The following is a 22,551-nucleotide window of genomic DNA, read 5'->3' as shown; positions in this document are numbered from 1 at the left end:
CTTCGAACCGCTATCCTCAGATCTCTGCTTCCTGGGTGGCTAGGATTACAGGCATGATCCACCAGCACTTTTAAAACAAGAACATCAGGAGATTCTGATGCAGCACTTTGCACAGAGTTGCAAAGACAGCAGTATGGTGATCACTTACCTTCCACCGGAGATTGACCCCCTTTCAATGAGTGGGATTCTGCTCCAGGATCTAAGAGAGGGAAATTGAGCTATTTGGCTTTAATCATACACTCCCAGAGATGGCTGACTAGCAACATTGCTCACAGAAGCTAACAGGCTTTTCAACGATTATATCTGACCCATTTGAGTGTGAAAATACCTATACCCTCTTCTAGTAATTACAATTAAGCACAATATTCACAAAAAATTAACTTTATAAGCACAAAACACTCAATTCCCTACTCATGATCTAATCATGTTTTCTCTGCTGTTATTAATATGGTGTCATCTTTCTTCTCAGAGAGCAAGGTGAGAAACCTTCCTTTAATGCTTGCTCATACAATTTGTGTATTATAAAAACTATAGTGCATGTGCACTATGCATTGCAATTGTTATTACCTATTTCTTCTCTCGTAGCTTGTTCTCTTTTGGCCTTTTTATTGTTTTTAGATAGGATTCACCTAAAATAGAACTATAAATATGGTAATGGGTTTGTCTTCACATTTCTCTCCATCTTGTGTAGACACCATGCTCCTCCCCTCTGCCTTGAACCCACCGTTGATTGGAGACCAAACATCCTGCCTTCAGAGTTCTGATATTTGAAGATGATATAGAAATTGCCAAACAATGACTTCAAGATCATGTTGGAAGATTTGGAAATGGATATGAAGGTGATGATGACCCTGTTCTTCTACCCAATGTGAATACAGCAATATTTAAAAGGTTATTAAGGCCGGGTGCCAGTGGCTCAAGCCTGAAATCCTAGTTACTGGGAGATCTGGAGGATTGTAGGACAAAGCCAGCTTAAGTGCAAAAGTCTGCAAGACACCATCTCCACACCAACTGGGAAAAAGGTGTGATGACTCATGTGGTAGTACTCTAGCTTGGCAAGTCAGCCTAGTAAACCCTGAGTCTAACATTGGGATAGCGCCAAAAACCAACCAAACAAACAAAAACAAACCTCACCATTTATTGGTCCCCCAGCAGGAGGATGATCCTTTTCCTCCTCAGATAATGAGAACAAAGAAAATGAAACAGTTACCTACCCCTCTTTGTGGGGACCAGTAATTCCTGATAGTGGACACTTTCCAACTTTCCAAACTTACTTTGGCTGCAAACTACTTGGACATTAAAGATTTGCTTGACATTACATGAAAACAATCATTGCAATATGGTTAAGAAGAAAACTTCCAGAAGATTAAAACATGTTCAATATCACATATTTTACTGAAGAGAAGGAAGTTCAGATATGTGAAGAGAACCAGCAATGTGGAGACATGAAATGCTGTGCTTGGCACTCTAGCACTATAAAGGCTGTTCCAAAAACAAGCTACAATGCTCTGCGTATCATTAATATGAGACAAACAGTAGACAAATGCAGCAACAAATCAGTTATTAGCATATTATCCTTGTTGAGTAAAACTGTTTTCATTTTTAGGCTCCCCTCCTTACTAATGCAATTTACGCTTTTATTGCCCAGTTAACTTAAGCTCTCAAGAACTGCCCCAGACAAATATCTGAAAACTAACCACACCAAGGAAAGGTGTGGAGGGTGTGGCTTAAATGGTGAAGTACCTGCATAGCAAACAGCCATGTTCAAACCCCAGTGTAGCCAAAAAAGAAAAATTATATACTGGACAGCAGGTGAGGATTTGGACAGTCTGAATACATAGACCTGTGCTCTAGCATAAAAGAGCAGAGGCCTTAGGGAAATACCTAAGATGTACCCTTAGGTTATGACTTTATTACATTCCTAATTTATATTAAATTACACAGAACTGTAGGCATTCAGACAGTAAGACCAAAGAATATTCTTAGGGAAAAACAAAAGCGTAATATCTACTTGCCTCTGATAATATAAAATAATTTCAAATAGTGATTTTTTTTTCCATTTAGACTGAGATATGTTTTGTTGTGAGGGAAAATTGCCTCTTCATACCACGCTGAAACAATGTTTTTGCAGTGGCTGGCAAATGAACAGAGGTCAGAAAAAACTGCAGTCGGTGACTTGATGGGATAGTAATGCTTGTATTACTATTACTATAAGCATGATGCTTTTAGTGTTTTATCCAGCATAAAATAAATCTGCAACCATTCAAAAGTAGATTGGCTAGCAGCATTATGCTGTTGTATTTTAATATTTATAGAGTCCAATTGAGTATAATTACATAGAACATTAAATGTAGAAGAAATGGATGAAAGGAATTATGGGACTGGGAATGAACTTGGTTTGACTACCTGGATTTCGGGTTTCAAACTGATGGCTGAACACCCAGCTTGGCTTCTTGGATTCCTAACTTGTGGCATTAATCACTGTCTCTATTCAGTACCATTTATATCAAGTAATTATATTTTAGAAAACTATAAAAGCAGTGGGAAGAATAACCACTGCACAGGAGTGCTGCCAGTGTTGATGTTTTTATATGTAACATTTCGGATGCTTGTGTGTACTTGTGTAGTCTTTTTTGTTGTTGTTTTAACCTAAAGTGAAGTCATCCTCTAACACTTAACTAGCTTGTTTCATGTTCGAGTCCTACCCTCACCCACCCCAACCCATCCCTGCCATTAAATTCCCTGTTGTCTTGTATTTAAAAAAAAAAAAAATTGTAATTGTAAATAACTCGCAAAAAAACCTCCACAATAGAATTAACAAAATATCTTTATTCAGAAGCTGGAAGCTAAAAGTTACTTGAAGTGAATGTTCTGAGTGGGGTTATTGTGATGTCTTCTAGGCTCAGTATTGGTTAGCCTGTATGGAACAGAACTCTTTCAATTGGATGTGAGGGGGTGGGGTGTGCTGGTTTGGAGCTTGAACTCTGGTCCTAAACCATGTTCCAGTTTTTTTTGTTGTGTTTTTTTTTTTTAACTCAAGACTCTATAACCTGAGCCACAACTCCATTTCTGGCTTTTGCTAGTTATAGGAAATAAGTTTTGAGAGCTTCCTTGTCTGGGCTGGTTTTGAACCATGATCCTTGGAACTCATCCTTCTGAGTTGCTACTATTACAGGCATGAGCAACCAACCAGCGCCAGGCAAGGACCTTTTTTTTTTTTTTTTAAATCTTCTGATTTTAATGTTGCTTAGAGATTAAAACTGTACAAAATCATGTAACATTGGTGTATTTTTCCTATGTCATTACTTACCATCCTTCTAAGTTTGTGTTTTAAATCTATCACCTCCAATGGACCACCAAGGCAATATGCATCCAATTCTTAACAATCCCCCAGAGAACAATGGGCAGCAATAAGTGGATATGGAGAAAGCCTAATGCAAGTGAAGACAACCAGTTATTCCCAGGGATGAACTATTCTTCCCAACAGAAAAGTGATTTTTCAGATAATGCCAAATGTTCTGAAACAGTAAATTTCTTTGCCTCCCCTTCCACCACCACCAGGCTAAAAAGGAGTGTTAGGACTTACCTAATACACGTGTAGTAAGGTTTGCTGATAACATCACCCTGGCCTATATTCACACATTTAAGACTGTCCTACACTGGAGATATGGTTGGTGGCAGTACACTTGCTTAGCATGTAAAAGGTCTTGAACCCTCAGCACTGTCCAAAAAGACATTTGTCACAGAGGCTCTCCTTGTAGCCTGCGATTCTTCATTAAATGGACCTTTTTGGTACCTGAGTCAGTGTTTCTCAAATTATGATCACTATTCCATTGGTACAAGAATCACTTGAGCTTCCTGTTAACCTGTTGAAAGTGAGACCCAGGAATTCCCGTTTTATGCTTTTCTAGTGATTCTTAGTTTTAGGATGAAGGCTTAATGAACTTCAGAATCCAGGTGAATGTTTTGTTCTGCTCTTCTAATTCTGAGATCTGATCCACTTCCCCTACAAAGTTTCACACCTGCTGACATTTAGACACCTGATTTTGGATACTCCAACTTAACCACTGCTTTTACTGACAAACCAGGTTTTGTGTCTTAAGCCTCTTAAATGAAATTTTGGGAGAAGAGGCCTGTTTCATCAGCAGCAGATCACTGGAGATGATGATCTCTTCCACATGTTCACCCAAGTGTAAGCTCCACTCCCCAGCCCTATTCCCTACTCTCTGAGGTTTCAGATTTTTCCATATTTTTAATATATATGGATCTATTTGAATGTATACGAGATTAAAGTGAACCAACATTGTCTAAAAAAGATTTCCATAAATACTAAATACACAGTCTAAAAGTAATCTTACACAATTATTTTCAATTGGCCTGTTATATATTTTTATCTCAACAAGGCTGTGGGATTTTTCCATTTATACATAGCATAACATCAATGCTCAAATTTCCTATTTTGGAAGAGCTCAGAGCTCTCAGAAACAAAAATTTACTTCTGAAATTTTGTACTCAGAATTTCTCATCTCCTTTTACTATACATTCTCAGTTTTCTTTCTTAGACATATATAAATCAGAAACTATTTTAAGAGGCTGATTTAAATGTTAGGGTTGTTTAAAAATGTTTTACTTATTCAGAATTCTTGTTTAGGATTAATTAAAATATTTAGCTCCTCTGGAAGTATGTATTTTGAACTACACAAAATGTACTTTTTTGTTTCATGTCTTATATTAAATATAGCCAGTGATGAAGTTACCAAAAGTAATTTTACTGTGAACAATGTGAGAGACTATAGCTTTGTGTTGTTTTAGTTTGGAAAGTTAAAAAATTTTAAAGCTATAAATATATTCATTTTCTTCTTTCCAGAAATTCAACTTAAAAATAATATAACATTAACACTTCAAAGCATACAATGCAGTCTGAACTTAGAACATTATCATATTTGTGTTTGGTTAGTCCTAAGTGCTACAAACAGGGAGAGTTGTCAGGTGATGATGATAGGAAAATTCTTGCAGCAAACATTGATGAAACTAATAGCAATAATAGATACTACCATTTTATTGTATTAAAAACTGCCATTTTAGCACCTGGTGGAGATAAATGTAAGATGTAGAAAGTGTGAGAAAAACCAAAATTTTCTAATTACCTTAAATCTACTTAAAGTATTGCAATACCAATTCTTAAATTCAGAAGTCTAAAATGTAGATTCATGGCAACTAGAAACAATAACATGACTTAAAAAAACCCAGCATTTCCAAAAAAGAGCTGCCAAGAGCAAAATAAATAAGCTGAGTTTGTGTACTGTATCCATTAAAGTATACATCAGAAAGCGAAAAACTGGGCTGGGGAGATAGCCTAGTGGCAAGAGTGCCTGCCTCGGATACACGAGGCCCTAGGTTCGATTCCCCAGCACCACATATACAGAAAAACGGCCAGAAGCGGCGCTGTGGCTCAAGTGGCAGATTGCTAGCCTTGAGCGGGAAGAAGCCAGGGACAGTGCTCAGGCCCTGAGTCCAAGGCCCAGGACTGGCCAAAAAAAAAAAAAAAAAAAAAAAAAAAAGAAAGCGAAAAACTGCTGGGAATATGGCCTAGTGCTAAAGTGTTCGCCTCATATACATGAAGCACTGGGTTCAATTCCTCAACACCACATATATAGAAAAAAGCCGAAGTGGCACTGTGGCTCAAGTGGTAGAGTGCTAGCCTTGAGAAAAAAAAAAAAAGAATCCAGGGACAGTGCTCAGGCCCTGAGTTCAAGCCCCAGGACTGGCCAAAAAAAAAAAGCAAAATAAACAACCCTGTCCCTCCACCAAATTATTCCAATAACCTGACATTATCAGTCCAATGAAGAGAAATCCATTCCCTTATCACAGCATATTCATTGCTTCATCTTTTCCCCTCTAACACATCCTTAGCTCTTAAGCTACTACTTTGCTGGATCAAATTAAAAGTTTAATTACTAAGGCTTTATATGTGGAGTCAATGGTTATAGTTGTTGAGTTCTTGTTCTTTGGAACAGAAAAGGTTGGGTAAACTGTTACCATTGGATGGCGTTTGGTATATGGCATGAGTCTTCTACATATATAGAAATGAAAATTATTTCAAAAGGTTTGCGAGTCATATCATCCTATAATTTGAAGTATTACCAATGGCTTTCTTTTACAAAGAAAACCAAGCAAAATCTGCTGAGATAAAATGCTTTTGGTCCAGCTCTTACCATTTTACACCAATTCTTCCTATATTAAGTTGGAACTTACTATCAGACTTTCACAATACTATTTGAGAAGGCATAATCGCAACCAAGTATACAATAATACTAGAAGGTAAGTGGTAAAGCCTCAGAGGAAATGTTTTTGTAGTCTAAGTATCAGTTTTTTTATGCTACATTCATCCTCTAGATGTTCACCTATTGCATTTCTCTGACTCATCCCATTATGTTCACTATAGTGACTCTTATGTGCTCCTTTGTACCTCTGAAGCACAGAATATAGTTGTGTTTTTTTTTCTACCCTCCTAAGGGTAGTATATAATAAGTAGGGCTTAATTCTCTCCTGGAAACCTACTTGATAAAGATTACACTTCATCTTCCTTCCCTTTACCTCCAAACTATATGGAATCTATTATCTAGTTTAAATATATTCAAATCCAGGAAGATCATTTGACATACAAAAATACATTTATTGATTATTTGGTGCTGCGAGTCACACCTGGGGCTTTGCTAGCCTTTCTAGGCAAATGCTAACCTCTGAGCTTACAGCCCAGTCCGAAATACCCATCCATCCATCCATCCCTCCTTCCCTCCTTCCTTCTCTCCCCTACCTTTGTGCAGTTCTTTCTGTGATGTTTTACACCTCTCATTGATATATAACAAAAATCTTCAAAAAGTCTTCCTGGAGATTTAGAATACACAAAAAGTATTCTGAGCAATACAGAAAGTACATATAAATTCAAAGTCATAGGGCCTTTGAATGACTTTGAATTTATGACAAAAGATTAATGTGGATTTTGAATACCTGTACTTCTCCTTGGAGAAGACAAGTCCTAAAGAATGACAGCTTCCCACTACAGTGATGTTTCTGGGATGTGCACTAGCTGTGATATGGGCTAGCTAGTCCACTTTATTGAGCCCATAGATAATAATCTAAGAAAACAATCTACAAAATGCAAACCTTCTTCATGTTACCACTATGTAAGTTAAGACTAAAGATTATTCTTTTTCTTGCTAACTTTGAGGAGCAAGTTTGTTTACCTAATGCCGTGATGACTTTATTCTCTTCAAACAAAAGTGATAACTATTCTTAAATGAGAACATCTGAAGCATTTGAAATAACTATTCTAACATATACACACCTGGGGACGGCAGTCATGCTGCGCTATGCTATAAACCTTGTTTGGTAAGTTGTTAAGCACCAGATAGAACATGCTCTGGGCTTTCCAGGCTAGTCCCTGGAGCAGGTCCTCAAATCTTATTGTAACACAAAAGCAGCTATATACAGTAAGTAGAAGAATGAGCACAGTTGGATTCAGCTGTGTTCCTATAAAACTCTAATGCACGTGGTACAAAAAAACAGGCAGTGAGCCAGGCCCTTATACTATAGTTGGCTGTCTTTTATTTAAGTCTTTACATGTTACGCATAATGCTTCAAAGTTTTGACTTTGGAGACTTCTGTTGTTTAGACTTCTCAATTAAAAATCTCTACCACACATTTCTCTTTGACTATCTTACATGAAAGAAAAAATAATTCAGGAAAAAATAAAATTCTCTACTTTAAAACAGGACATTAAGCAAATACTTCATTCTTACACAATTCAGAAACATGAGAAATGAAATATTAAAATTTTTATTCTATGCTATATAAAATATGCATAGATCTAGTACATAATTCGCTTTTACTTTAGTAAAAGAAAAAGACAATGAGAAAATGGGTTATAAATCTCTCAGTTCTTTTTATAAAAGATTGTTACTGAAACTAACCAGTGCTTGCATGTACAGCCATCAACTCTGAGTATGTATGGATTATACCTAGGAATTAAGAGTTTACCCAGATAGGAGTTTTGGCTGCATTTTTTTAACGGCACAGTTGTATCAGAGAACACTGTGGCTTCTACAGTATTGAAAGGTTTGGAAACAAGCCCCTGCCTCCACACGGAAGCAAGAATATCCTATACACAATCAGCATCCAGTATAAAAAAAACTTCACAGTCTGATTTTCCTTTATCAAAGGTAAAATGATTCCCTGCTAGATTTGCATGAAAGATTTTGACCCTCTGTAGTTCTTATAAACACAAAATTTTTCATGACCTTCATCTGTTTGGGTTTTACAAATACTGATACAAAATGTGTTTAACTGGCAGGCATGGGCTAAAGAAAAAGGAATTGAATATAAAATGTTTACCAATTTTATCTGTATTCTAATGTTACAACGCCAGTTTCTGAGACCTAATTGGCTTCTTGTGCCTAACCACCATGAACACAATTCAGTTTTCTTCGAAGTCTAGATTCTCAGTGGCAGCTTTAGGTTGTACTTTCTTGTGCTGACGTAAAAGATCACTTCTTCCAACTTGTATCATTCGTTCTTCCCAAGATTTAATTTCAGCCTCATAACGAATTTTATCATCTTGAGAAAGTTGATAATATACCTAAGAAACAATGTAATCGTTAAATTTAATGTTTAGAAAAGAGCAATTAACTCCCGGAATGCTTCTATATATAGCAGAGCCTTATGGGTACAGCAGATACCTAATGGGTATATGGTTCCAAATAGACCAATTTACAGAAAAACCATGAACACTCAGGATGATCAGAGTTCAGTATAATACTGAAGCTGCATGTTAATTTCCCCATAATGCTTCTTGACTTCCTCTAAAGAATATGACTCCTTCCAAAAAAAAAAAAAGAAAAAAGAAAAAAAGAAAAAGAAATAACCAATCCTTTAGGACTTAGAGGCATGGTTCAGTTGCTAGAGTGCTAAGATCTCTAGCCAATGAGTAAAAGCACCAGGTACTGAGTTTGAGTCCCATCTCAAACCAAAAAGGAAAAAGAAAAATATGATCTACAACACAAATACTCCCATGCTAACACACATATGGGCAAATGTATGTATTAATAATCAAGGTGACAAGTAAATGCAGGAGTAAAACACTATGGTATATATGCTTTGGACAATTAACAGTTTAGCAAAATAAACATGAGGAAACTGAAACCTATTTTGATGGAAGGGGGTCTAGAATAAGAGGGGTAGATAAGTGAGAAAGGGAGTAGTCAACAAATACAGTCATAATATTCATGGGAAACTTGATATGACTGATTAGGATAGAGGCAGGTCGGGGAGAATGATGAAAGATGTGACTGATCAGGATGCACTGTATGCATAAATGGGCATAAATTATAACCCCCAATAACTTTTTTGTAGATTTTTTAAAAATAAAAAATTAACAGCCACCACCTTTCACTAGATGTGCCACCTCTGCGTATCTTAATTTTTCACTTTATCACCATAATTTTTACCTTACTTTATGGGAGCCATTTGCTAGAGTTAAGAGCAAAAAAACCACTCAGCAGATCACATAACACAAACAGAACTAAAGATAATAGGACTGACAGCTTATCTACTGCATAACTGAGCTGCATCATGGGTGCACAGAAATTTACAATTTTTGGTTGTGAATTGACTTTTGATTGCTTTTAATTATTTTTCTTTAACCACACTTGGCTAAACTACAAACAGTAAACCCACAAATAAGATGTAATTACTCTGCAAAGAAACTGCATCACTACTCTAAATGCATAATAGGGGAATAAAGAAAAAAGTTTTGTGAGATCCATGTAAAATGAGAAAAAGATTAAGTACTAGTGAATTTGTTAAAATTTCAGACTTGAGGGGTGAAAGGGTGGTAAATGCAGAGCAGGATGACCATCTGATGGAAGGGGTACTCCAAGAAGAAGAGTGCCATTTTCAATGGCCAATTATATTTACCTGGAAAGGCCAAACTAGTTTTCATACTTGAACCATGAATCAAGCCTTGCCCTAATCTACTCTTTCACAAATATTCTAAGTGGGCACTTGGGACTAAAAACTTCAATACTTACCTCCTTTTGAGAAACAGGCATATCTTTCCACATGTCATTTAAAATCCTCAACCTCTCCTGCAAAGTAATATATGCTTAAGTAGCACATATACAGATCTTGGTAATCCACATAGATAATATTTAAAACAATTTTTTCTGTTTATGTGGTACTGATGAATAGAACTCAATGCTTGTACACTAGGCAAGTACTCTACCACTAAGCCACATTCCCAGCCCAGAAACTATTTCAACAACAAAAACTCAAATATACTCAGGCACTGATGGCTCACAGCTCCAACTAACTACATAGGAGACTGAGATCTGAGTATCATAGTTTGAAGCCAGACAGGCAGGAAGGCCAGAAGACTCTTATCTCCAATTAACTCCCAGAAACCCAAAAGTGGAACTACGGCTCAAGTGGTAAAGGGCTAGCCTTGAGTAAAAAAAGGTCACAGACAGTGCCCAGGACCTTAGTTCAAGCCCTATGATGGACAAAAAAGAAAAAAAAATGAATAAACCTTAAATATCAATAAATAACAGGCAAAAGCAGCATCAATTAAACTCTTTCTAAACAAAAACTATCATGCTATTAAAATTTACAAAAATGAATAGGCAGTATTTATCTCTTTGATTCAGAAATATTAAGATCTAGGTATAATATATATTCTCTCATAGACTAACCTGAAAAATTGTTGTCTTGTGTGTCATTTTATTTTTTAATTCTAAAATGTATACCCTAAGTATTTAGATATAGGCATAGAAAAAATACAAATTTCATTTCCCATAGGCTTGATTCTTCATCTATAATTTAATAGGACATCTTCATCTATAATTTAATAGGACAAAATGATGTTTACTTTTATTTCCTCTTCAAGCTGCATTAAACAAAAAATTTAAGGCATAAATTCATGGACAGACTTAAGAAAACACTACCAAAATGAAACTAAGTGAAGAGCAGAAGGAGTAGTCACTGAATGAGCACTAGCGCTAACTGCTAAGGGCAATGGGAAAACTTGAAAGCAATTTGATTTACAATGCAGAATACCAAACTATTTAGGCATTGCCAACAGGAGAGGTGTAAGATGGAGGTAAAAAAGGTAAGATGAATCGAAATAATGTTTTAAAGATGTTTAATGCTGGGTGCCTGTGGCTCACACCTATAGTCCTAGCTACTCAACAGGCTGAAAACTAAGGATCACAGTTTGAAGCCAGCCTGAACAGGAAAGTCTGTGAGATTTTTATTTCTAATGAACTATCAAAAGACCTGGAAGGGGGCTGGGAATATGGCTTAGTGGCAAGAGTGCTTAAGCCAGGGACAGTGCTCAGGCCCTGAGACCAAGGCCCAGGACTGGCCAAAAAAAAAAAAAAAAAGAGCTGGAAGGGCTGGGAATATGGCCTAGTGGCAAGAGTGCTTGCCTTGTATACATGAAGCCCTGGGTTCGCTTCCTCAGCACCACATATATAGAAAACAGCCAGAAGTGATGCTATGGCTCAAGTGGCAGAGTGCTAGCCTTGAGCGGGAAGAAGCCAGGGACAGTGCTCAGGCCCTGAGTCCAAGGCCCAGGACTGGTAAAAAAAAAAAAAAAAAAAGAGCTGGAAGCAGAACTGTGGCTCAAGTGGTAGAGCAGTAGCCTTGAGGAAAAGCAGCTCAGGCTCCAAATTCAAGCCCCAGGAAGGGTACAAAAAATTTAAATAACTAATTATATTAAATTAACCATAAAGCCCCCAGGCAAGTAAGTTATTAAAAGGCAGCCAAAACTACTGTTTTACTACTTTCCTTCATCATCTGACATGAGACCCCCTAGGATGACCTAAATAATTTTTAAATTAAACCAATATCTAAGAAACAAATGCAGTTGTTTACCTTAGGTGAACCACCTATGTTTTCTTGAAATTTCTCTGCTATAAAAATGTTGTAAGCTGAACGAGTTTTCTTTGGTTTTCCAAGAGATGTTAACTCCTGAGTAACGAAAACAAAAGGGTCAGGGAGAGTTCTGATCTCCGTAAGACTTAACATTATTTACAGAAACTATTTCCTACTATATACCATGGAATTATGTAAGCAAATGTTATTGTTTCCATGTAAAGTATGTATTCATCACATCTCAGGGTTAGAGATTTGGGGAACACTAAATTTAAAAATTTTCCGAAACCTGGTTGTGATGATCAAACCATTAATACTACTACTTGAGAGGTAAAGACTGGGAGATTGCAGTTTGAGGCCAACACATAAAAAGAAGTTCCAAGAGGCTTCTCTCAATAGATGGTTGGGTATAGTGGTGCATACCTGTTGTTATTCTAGTAACAGAGGAAGCACCATTATGCTTGGGCACATTATGCTTAGTGCAAGCCTATCACCCTCAGCAACTCAGGGAAGTACAAGTAGAAGAACAGCAACCCAGGCCAGCTCATGCATAAAACAAATTCAAAACAAAAACAGGCTGGAGGTGTAGCTCAAATGGCATAACACCTACCTACCAAGCACAAGACCTTGAGTTCAATCCTCAGTATGGAGGAAAAACAAATAAAACCATATACATATACAGGCTTTATACATGTTGTATTTTCCACAAGTTATTTCCATAGAAAATTCCTTACTTTTCATGTCATTTCAAAGTCTCATTAACTGAATAGCTAAGCATTTACATGGAGTTTAAAGATAAAATTTTTAAAGTCCCACTTGGATCCTTACACAGACAATACCAGAACAACTGTTAAGCCCAAGGACTATCAAATAATTTCTCATTCCACTCCAACCCTGAATGTCAACATTAAAAGTTCAACAGATGTGTTAAATTCACGTTTTCTTACTAGGTTGCAAAAACAGAAAGAAACTATAAAAACACACAAGTACCCCTTGATATCTTAGGTTAGTTCCCAATTCAGAGAATGAGGGATATGCACTATCCTATTTAGTTTCTGTATTTAGATATTAATGTTTGAATTTATAAAATAGTATGGCTCATTCTAATTTGGTTAAAATAAATAACAAATTCCATGTTTATGCCTAAGTAACAGTTGGGATTTTCTAATTTATATGTAGCACTCACTTCCTTCTTCCTGAACCTCTTAGTCACTTAGTGTTGAAACTAGTGCAGATTCCAAGCACTTTAATTTTTTTATTAGTCCTAACTATTTTGCTCCTTTTTCTAGAATTGCTGTTAAAGATTTCCCTTGTATGTGCTTTACTTGCAAATTCTAGAGCCAACACTTATCTTGTGGTCTCTATGCCAGTTGGCATTGGGAATCTTCAATGAGGAGAACAAGTCCAGTCAAAAGTACAGATCAGAAGCAAAAACCTCCTTATACCCACTCAATCCCCACTTCTCATGTTCAATGTCCTCAGCTTAAGCTGGGTGCATTAGAGGGAGGGGAAAGGAAACAGGGAGATATACTTTATTCTTTGAAAAACCATCTCTATATACACACTATTTCTCACAGTTAGTGGCCTAACTTCCTTTTACTAACTACCAGCTGCCTTTGATTATCATCACTTACTTGAATCAACTCTCAACCCCTAGTGCTTAAACATTTCAGCTTAAAACATTAGGGTCAGGGAGGGATACCTTGGCATCTCATGTTTAAGGGTGCAATCTAATTTTCCAGAGAAACAGTTGTAACTTTGAAGAACTTTACCTTTTAAAGTATTTACCAGCAAGCTGGCCAACTCACACCTAACAGTGGATAGAAAGTCTAAGATCAATCAAAGCCGTGATGCAGATCAACATTTCAATCTAGGAACTATAAATTTTGAGACTTGTATTTCTTAACTGTTTCTATAGCTTTTATACCAGTTCTAAGTATATCGTATATTTGGAGACATCTGAAAGTAGAAATAAGGATTTCCAGGATAGACTCAATGACAAAGACTGTAGTAGGAAAAGATGAACATCATAGTTCTGCCTAACTGAAAAATACCTTGGGCACATTCTACATCTCATTTGCACATTAGCATTTCAGTAAGAAAAAATTACCTACATTCCAGAGTTACATGATTTTTTTTTCATAAGAAAGGAGTGTTTCAATGTCACTTACCCTCTTTTTCATTATTGTTTTCCTTTTCAAACGTCTTTGTTTGAGTTCTTTTTCCAAAGACAGCAACTGAGTTGGAGTAAGCTGCTCTTGCATTCTGCTCATTTCCTCTTTGTATATTTTCCAGTCTGCCTTGTAAGCATCTTTATATGTCTATAAATAAAAAAAAATCCAAATGAGAAGTCACTAAATTGTTGCTAGAAAATTCAGCATGACATAATCTGCCAAGGAAAGACCAGTGTGTAAATTCAGATAAAGACTAAATCACCAAATGAAAAAGTTACTCAGACATGAGATTTATTTTTCATATACTTATCATTAACCAAGGTGAGAGAATAGCAATTAGGCTCCATCTTCCAACTGCCACTTTATCTTCCTTACTTCATCCAAACATATTCTCATAATCCATCTGGACCAGAAAGTAAATATTCCTTTGTCGACAACAAACACTAAAAAAGGCTGGGCGCCAGTGACTCATCCCTGTGATCCTAACTACTAAGGAGGCTGAGATCTGGAAACGTCCATGAGACTCTTATCTACAATCAACTAGCAAAAAGCTGAACATGGAGTTGTGGCTCAAGAGGCAGAATGCAGCAGCCTTGAGCACAAAAGCTCTAGGAGACCAGGTCCAGAGTTCAAGCCCCAGCACTTAAATTTAAAAAAAAAAAAAAAAAAAAAAGACAGTAAGTGTTCCTGTTTAGTAATGTTGAATATTTATATACTTACTTTTTTCTTTGACTCAGGAAGTCCCCTCCATACCTCTGCAATTTTTCGAATTAGTTCTTTATTTTTCACATCTATTAATTAAAATGAAAATAAAGATTAATTTCTAATTACCAGGACTCTATTAGTTCTACAGGCAGGTAAATTCTAGAACTCTCTATATCATACCTAACACAATGGCTTAATTTTTCCTTATCTAAAAGTTTAATACAGTAAATAATTAAAACTTTTACTGATCAGTGTTAAAAGTTTTAATTATAAGCATGAGCCAGTCAATGTTTGTAATCCTAGCTACTCGGAATTCAGTTCGAAGTCAGACCAGATGGGAAAAATTCTGAGACGCATCTCCAATTCACTTCCAAAAAATCCAAAAGTGGAGCTGTGGCTCAAGCGGTGGATTGTTAGTCTTTGAGCAAAAAGGCTCAGGGTCGTTGCCCAGACCCCGACTTTAAGCCTTGGGGTCAGCACACACATGCAAATGTACACACTCACAAAAGACTTTAATAAATGAAGACTACATCATAGACCACTATAATCAATTTTCAGAAAATAACTGCAAAATGAACTGCCTCAACTTTTTACTTTTATATTCCATTGGAATATTTCATAAAACCTGGCTAAAATGCAGAATATAGTCTCTATTCCTGTAACACCACCTTGTATTCCAATTACAATTTTTATCTAGTTTCATAATAGTTTGGAAACAACTTTTCAGGGTGTGCTGCAGTTTGAACTGGAGGGCCTAACATTTGAGCCAAGCCCTAGCCCTTTTTATTTTTCTGGGTCTTGCATCTTTTGCCCAATCTAGTTGAGCCCTAATCCTCCTGATCTCTGCTTCACTAGTAACTAGGATTACAGATGTGCACAGCCTGGAAAGTATTCTAAAATTAATACATTTTTTTTCATTTCCTTCATTGTCTTAACTGAGTTAACAACCACCAGTTGTCTCAACTCTTAAGACTAAAAAGAAGCAGACAGGTACTTAAGCCTGTCTCTAAAAACAAACTCAATTTATATTTTTCTTGTAGTTCATTTGATATTTCCAAGTGTCAAGTAGTGCAGGTAAGGTTTTAGAAAAACTGGGCAAAGATTACCTACAAGAATTTAGCATTACTTTCAAACTATAACCCAAACTTAAAGTCCCTACCACCATTGTAAGGAGGCTGACAGCCTACTTGAAATCTTTCTCAGAAACTGAGCAATGGCTTTTAGTGAAAATATTCTTGAAATTGGCAGTAACTTGAACAGAACATAAATTATTTCCCTGTAGCTTTATGAATAATACCCTAATGTAGAAAAGCAGCACCTATACAAGAGATAAAATGATTTGTCAGTAGACTAAGCCAAAGGTATGTAGGCTTTTTAAAAATGTCTTCTGTGGCTTATCTAAAAAAATCCTTTCCAGTAGTTCTCATATATACTTAAAGCATTTCTATTTGGTATCAAAATATGAGACTATGAAGAGAAATTATTGTTCCAGCAATCTCTAAATACTATAAATAGGAAAAATTTTGCAACTTAACTCCTTAGTAGCCTTTGTATTACATCAGAGAAGAAAGAATACAAACACACTCATCCCACCCCCAACTCCATACCGGGGTTCTGAGCTCTAAATGCTGGTAGCTGTTCTTTAGAAAATCGAAGGTAGGAAGTCATAGGTTTCTTTGGATAACTATTCAAGTTGGATGAAAACCATCGTGGAAAATACACAAAACTACACAGAAAATAAAAAGAATACAATCAGTGTCAGATCTTTTAACTGCTTAGATTCATATATACACGAATACAGATTCGAAATATATGTCACCAAGATGCTATATATACATGTTGACACTTTCTAGTTTTGTTTTTGTTGCCAGTCCTGGGGTGGACTCAGGGCCTGAGCACTGTCCCTGGCTTCTTTTTGCTCAAGGCTAGCACTCTACCTCTTGAGCCACAGCGCCACTTTCGGCATTTTTCTATATATGTGGTGCTGAGGAATCGAACCCAGGGCTTCATGTATTGGAGAGCACTTCACCACTAGGCCCTATTCCCAGCCCCATGTTGACACTTTCAACCAAGAATGCTGCAAATGAAATCCAATTCGGTGAAATGAATGCTGGCGAGGGCTTTTCTCCACGGAGGTATACACCCTCAATACTTTTGGTTTTTCGTGATTTTAACCCCCACTCTAGCCAAAGGGGAAAGAGCTTTCTGGAGCTGAAGTCCCAATGCCCTTGTATGCTACCAAAGACAGAGTGGAGGGAAATAATTATATTCCAGCTCCTTGCACCTGCCACCCTCCCCCCCCCCCTTCTCAGAGCTCAGTTGATGGCGGGAAACTGTGAACCTGGCTCTGGGGGTGGGGAGAAGGGTTGGAGAACAGGAAGCCAGGTACGGGGCACCTAGGCAGGAAAGAGGCCCAGGACTCACAGCCACCGACCCCGGGGCAAGGTCGAGGTCTGACTGAAGAGCCGGCTGGCTCTGGGGGCTCAGGAGGGGCAGAGGGCGTAGGGTCTGGTGTTGCAGGCCGCGGAGGCCCCAGGCCGGCAGCCCGTCCTACCTGAAAGGTGTGCACAGACGACTCCCACAGCCAGTGCACAGCTCCGCTCCAGATCTTCCGAGCGCCCTCAGCGCGCCCCACACGCCCCGGAAAAGCGACATTGTGCCGCCGAACCAGACCGCAGCGGGGACCCGATCTCACAGAACCTCCCACTTACCACCTTGGAGCCCCCACAGGGCCGACCAGAACCCGCGTGCGGACGCCTAGAGTTTGTTATCATGCCCGCCACTCGCGAAGCACTATGGGAACTCAGCTAACATCCGGTCTGGGGACGGGGGCGGGACCGGGCGAAACACTCGTCCCCGGCGCAGTAGTGCGTTCGCCAGTGGGCGGAGCTGAAAGGGGGATGTGGCGGGGAGGAGCACCGCGGAGGTGACGGGAGAGACCGCTGGCCGCTAGGGGGCGCTTCTGAGCCGCCTCTGCCCCAGGCCGCCCCCTTTGTAATGATGGGTTTGGGCTGAGCCAGCAGGCGGGTGGACCGGCCCAGGCCCTCAGCTTCGTCGGGACGGGGGTGGGTCCTAGCAGCGCCCGAGGGAGGCACGTCACAAAGCAGGCATTTAGCGTGCGCCGGACAGCCTGGCAGCTGGACCCAGGCCCGGAGCGTCAGAGACCAGGAACGGGGCTCACTTGTGAACCTTACTTTTAATCAGTGTCCTAGGACTCTACAGCACTGTGCATTAAGACCGTCCTCCCGCCCATCTCTGCAGGTCTTCAGGTTTGATCTTCAACCCTGCCTACAACAGAGAAGAGACTTTGGCTAAAGCGTTGCCTGCAGAGTCAAGTTCTAGTCTCAGCACGAAGACTTTTATTTATTTATTTTTCACTTTTATTGTCTTTATGTCTTATGCAGGGAAAGTCTTATCCTGTAAAATTCATTTTCTGGCCTCCTCCAATTAAAAATGGACAAGCTGAGTTTTCCCAGCCAAGCCCCCTGAGAAAGTGACAAGGATGCCTTGAGATTGGGTGATGTACTGTAGTTTATTTCTGTTGTACAAACACCGTTTTCTGTACAGGCAATACCGTGAAAATGCTTCAGAAGATCCAAAGCTATGAGCCCCCGCTTCTGTTAGATGCCAGTTATTTTAAAGATAATCATCCTCCTTCGGGGATTGTTGGGTACCAGTAATTCTTTAAAAACAAACAGTGTAGCATTGGACTAAGAATCTACTTCCTTTCGGTCAGTCGTCTTGAAATTTTAGCCCTTTGGAGCTAAGAAGAACTAAGCCCACTTCTTCTTTTAAGATGTAAACAATGATCACTTCCTTTTCTTTGATCTCTGGGCAAATGGAGCCCTTCAGGTCAGCGGCTTAAACTTCCTATGCAGTCAAAGGAGCAACAAGTTTTTTTTGTTTTGCTTTTTAAAACATGTATATGTACTGCATAATACACACACACACACACACACAATGCACAAGATCCAATGTCTAGTGGCAGAGACAAATACACAATTACAACAGCACTGTAGTAAGATGGAGGTATTTCACAAATTCGTGATTACTCTTTGTTTTTTTGCCAGTCCCGGGGCTTGAACTCAGGGCCTGAGCACTATCCCTGGGCTTCTTTTTGCTCAAGGCTAGCATTAACATTTCCCTAGTATCAGGTCCTCAGCTCCTCCCATTAGCCCCCAGCTCCACCCATACCTAATGAGCCACACTTACTCACTTCCTACCTACTTCCCCTTTACCCCTAGAGAGAGAAGTTGCCACCTGGATAAGGTGCAGACACCATGTAGCTCACTCTCCCATGGGAACTATGGCCCCACTAATAAACCTCCTTATGAACCTTCTTCTCCTGTCTGTGATTATCTCCGCATGGTCTCCTGGGATGGCTGGGACATATCCTTTCATTGGTGCCAAACCCAGGATAGGTTCCCTGGTGTTTGCTCCCCCATTTCTGGGGGGTCCAAGCTGCCCCCGGGACCTATTCTGCTGCCCTAAGCCCACCCAAAGGACCACTGAGGTAACTTCTCCTGACCGAGTGCTCTACTTCCATCTACCACAACAACGACAGATTTGAACCTCCAACCAAGGTGAGTGATCATTTAACAGGGGGCTCGGATCCGATTTTCCGTAGGGTTACAGGGATGAGGCTTCAGAGCCACAGAGAAAAAAAATCTTGGCGCCAAGTTCCGAGCCCCACTCCCAGGGACCAGTAGTCACAGGACAGTAGGTCCAGGGAATCAGCAATTGGTGTGACGACTCCAATTAGCTGTTTATTCCCTCACTCGACTCTATTTTGGAGTCAACTGAACAGAGTCCCATTGGGACACTGATCAGTTATCTCTAGTTCAGCTCTGGTGGTCACTCATCAAGTGGGGGGACAGTCTAAAATGCTTCAGGAAAGCTGCTCAAGTTTGAGCCAATCTTACAAATTTGGATTTACATAACTTCTGTGAGTGCTTAGGCAGATGGATTATCTCCGCATGGTCCCCTGGGATGGCCAGGATGTATCTTTTCAGCTAGCACTCTCCCACTTGAGCCACAGCACCACTTCCGGTTTTTCTATATATGTAGTGCTGAGGAATTGAACCCAGGGCTTCATGTATACAAGGCAAGCACTTTACCACTAGGCCATATTCTCAGCCCTTGTAATTACTCTTAAAGCGAGTTCTAAAATGATTTTCTTCCCCAACATTATTCTAGGCCTTTCTTAATCTTTCAGATGTTTGCTATAAAATTGAAATTTTAGTGGCTAGGCACTGGTGGCTCATGCCGGTAATCCTAGCTACTTAGGAAGCTGTGAGCTGGAAATTGAATTTGGAAGCCAGCCCTAGCAGGAAAGCCCACTCTGATCTCCAATTAACCACCAAAACAAACAACAACAAACCCACTGGAAGTGGAGGTGTGGGTCAAGTGGTAGAGCACTAGCTTTGAGCAAAAAAAGCTCAGCATCCAGCCCCTGAGTTCAAGCCTCAGGCCCAGCACCTAAATAAATAAAAATACAATTTTGGAGCCAGGCACTGGTGGCTCATGCCTGTAATCCTAGCTACTCAGAAGGCTGAGATCTGAGGATCACTGTTCAAAGCCAGCCTTGGCAGGAAAGTTTGTGAGACTCTTATCTCCAATTAACCACCAGAAAACCAGAAGTGGCATCTATGGCTCAAGTGGTAGAACACTAGCCTTGAGCCGAAGTGCGCAGGGACAGCGCCCAGGCCCAGAGTTCAGCCCCATGGAAGACAAAATTATATATATATACAATTTTGTATATTTTAAGAATCTCTTTTGGTTTGTTTTTCAAGTGCCATCTTCCTACAATCAAGCAGCCAGTAGCGCAACCAATCATTTTAGAATCCTCCTATTCCTGGGCCTGTCACTCATTCATCCTTCTCTTGAACCCCACTGCTTTAGCTTTGGGTCAAGCCAGGAATGTGTGGGTAAACCAGCTTCCCACAAAAAGCCCTATTTGCAGTGTTCAACATGTTCTATGATGTAGATATTCTCATTATGATTTATTTCAGGTTACCAGCTTGTAGTCACTGAATCTGAAGTTAGGAAGAAATGAGTAAAACTGACTCTCCAGGTCAGCACCAGCCAGCTCTCATATGCCACTGCCTCAGGCTCTGCTATCATTTACCATACCTACATTAATTTTCCTACTTCCTAGTTCTTATTCCTTCAAACGGATGCTTCATTTACAGTCAGTCTTTCTAAATGCCAAATCTATTCATTCGTTTAGTCATTGAATACGTACTGAGCAGTATTTCCATGCCAGGTAGACAAAGACTCCCTTTCTGTATTTGAACTATCAAAGGCTCCTAATTACCACAGAATCAAGTTCAAAATCTCACACATGCCACACAATTTTTCTGTGAACTGATTTAAAGACATTTTTCTTCATATTTAATAGACACATCAAACTACTTCATTTGGCCCTGAGTTTACCTAAGGTTTGGTATGACATGCCAAAATAAAATTAGGATAAAAGCTTAAAAATAAGAACAATTTGAGATCACAAGTTGCTCTAGCACTTGCTCTATATGTGACCTTGTCAATAACAATCTCTGACCCAGATTTCTCCCCTCTGTTCAAAAGGCATATAATGTTGGTTGGTTCTTGGAACCGTTTTGAATCATACAGTATACAAAGAGTTCTTAGCACAATCACTAGCACATAGTTATGAGTCACCAAGTTGCAGCTCTTTCATCCTTCTGTTCCTCTAACAATTACAACTGGCTTCTAAATTATGGTTGCAATATGGATTATCTTCCCGAAGAAAAAGATTTGCGTCACAGTCCTCTCATTTGCTTTTTGTGTTCTTTTCTCTTCCTATTAACCAATGTATGAATATACTAAGTAACCAGAATTGCTCTGCTCTTCCAACTGAACTTGTAACAATTTTTTTTTTTTTTTTTTTGGCCAGTCCTGGGCCTTGGACTCAGGGCCTGAGCACTGTCCCTGGCTTCTTCCCGCTCAAGGCTAGCACTCTGCCACTTGAGCCACAGCGCCGCTTCTGGCCGTTTTCTGTATATGTGGTGCTGGGGAATTGAACCCAGGGCCTCGTGTATCCGAGGCCACTAGGCCATATCCCCAGCCCGTAACAATTCTTAAATCAGTAAATGTAGAGCAGAAACATTACCATGGTGGTGGCTAATAAGCAAAGCAACACATCCTTAAGTTGGAATGGCAGTTTAGTGTTTTTAGAACATCAAAGAAAAAGAATTTTCAAGATCACTTCCCAATTTCTAGATATGAGAATGAAGTCCAGAGAGCTCTAGTTATACACTTCCAACAGTTAGTTGTGTGAGTGAAAACTTGGTCTTTCAATTAATTTTCCTTCATTTTTCCATTATATCAGATCATTCCTCAGACTTAGTGATGTCTTCCTCTGTGAGGTTATATTACTTAACTATGACATAACAAATACTATATTCCTTTTAAATCCCTGTAGTACCTAGCCCAGTGAATAGACAAGACAGATGGATCAAAGACGGTAAGTAGATAGACAAACAGATGGCAGATAGGTAGATAGATAAGGTTAACATCTGCACAAATTGTTTTTCTAGAAACTTGGCCTCATAAAAATAACTTCCTGTTACAAGTTTCATTTGCCAATAGAATCAACAGTTGTATGTAGACATGAGAACCATGTACAGCTTGGATTTGATACTTTCCCATTAGTAAAACAAAAGGTAGTAGTAGCACCAAAAAATAGTTTAATTGGTCAGGGGCAGAATAACTTCATGTTGAC

General features: G+C 39.0%; 1 protein-coding gene across 1 annotated transcript; it reads right to left on the bottom strand.

Moving 5' to 3' along the window:
* Positions 1-8,384: 8,384 nt before the first annotated feature.
* Tfam (transcription factor A, mitochondrial) lies at positions 8,385-17,615 on the bottom strand. Its single transcript, XM_048338804.1, has 7 exons — positions 17,365-17,615; positions 16,418-16,536; positions 14,826-14,896; positions 14,103-14,252; positions 11,932-12,027; positions 10,089-10,145; positions 8,385-8,638 (listed from the first exon to the last, which is right to left on the bottom strand). Exons 1-7 carry the CDS (start codon positions 17,463-17,465, stop codon positions 8,477-8,479), a joined length of 756 nt encoding a protein of 251 aa, XP_048194761.1. The 5' UTR covers positions 17,466-17,615; the 3' UTR covers positions 8,385-8,476.
* Positions 17,616-22,551: the final 4,936 nt, after the last annotated feature.

This window comes from Perognathus longimembris, chromosome 2, assembly GCF_023159225.1.
Source record: "Perognathus longimembris pacificus isolate PPM17 chromosome 2, ASM2315922v1, whole genome shotgun sequence".
NCBI classification, from domain to species: Eukaryota; Metazoa; Chordata; class Mammalia; order Rodentia; family Heteromyidae; genus Perognathus; species Perognathus longimembris.
Note: the sequence above shows the minus strand (reverse complement) of the source record. Positions and strands in the feature narration are given on the sequence as shown.

What these genes read in the sequence shown, in the direction of transcription:
- Tfam (XM_048338804.1), bottom strand. Translation starts at nt 17,465, where the DNA reads ATGTCGCTTTTCCGGGGCGTGTGGGGCGCGCTGAGGGCGCTCGGAAGA. An exon ending in CGTCTGTGCACACCTTTCAG is followed by an intron (nt 16,537 to 17,364) that starts GTAGGACGGGCT and finishes TTTTCTGTGTAG; the next exon opens with TTTTGTGTATTTTCCACGAT. An exon ending in TTCCTGAGTCAAAGAAAAAA is followed by an intron (nt 14,253 to 14,825) that starts GTAAGTATATAA and finishes TTTTATTTATAG; the next exon opens with ACATATAAAGATGCTTACAA.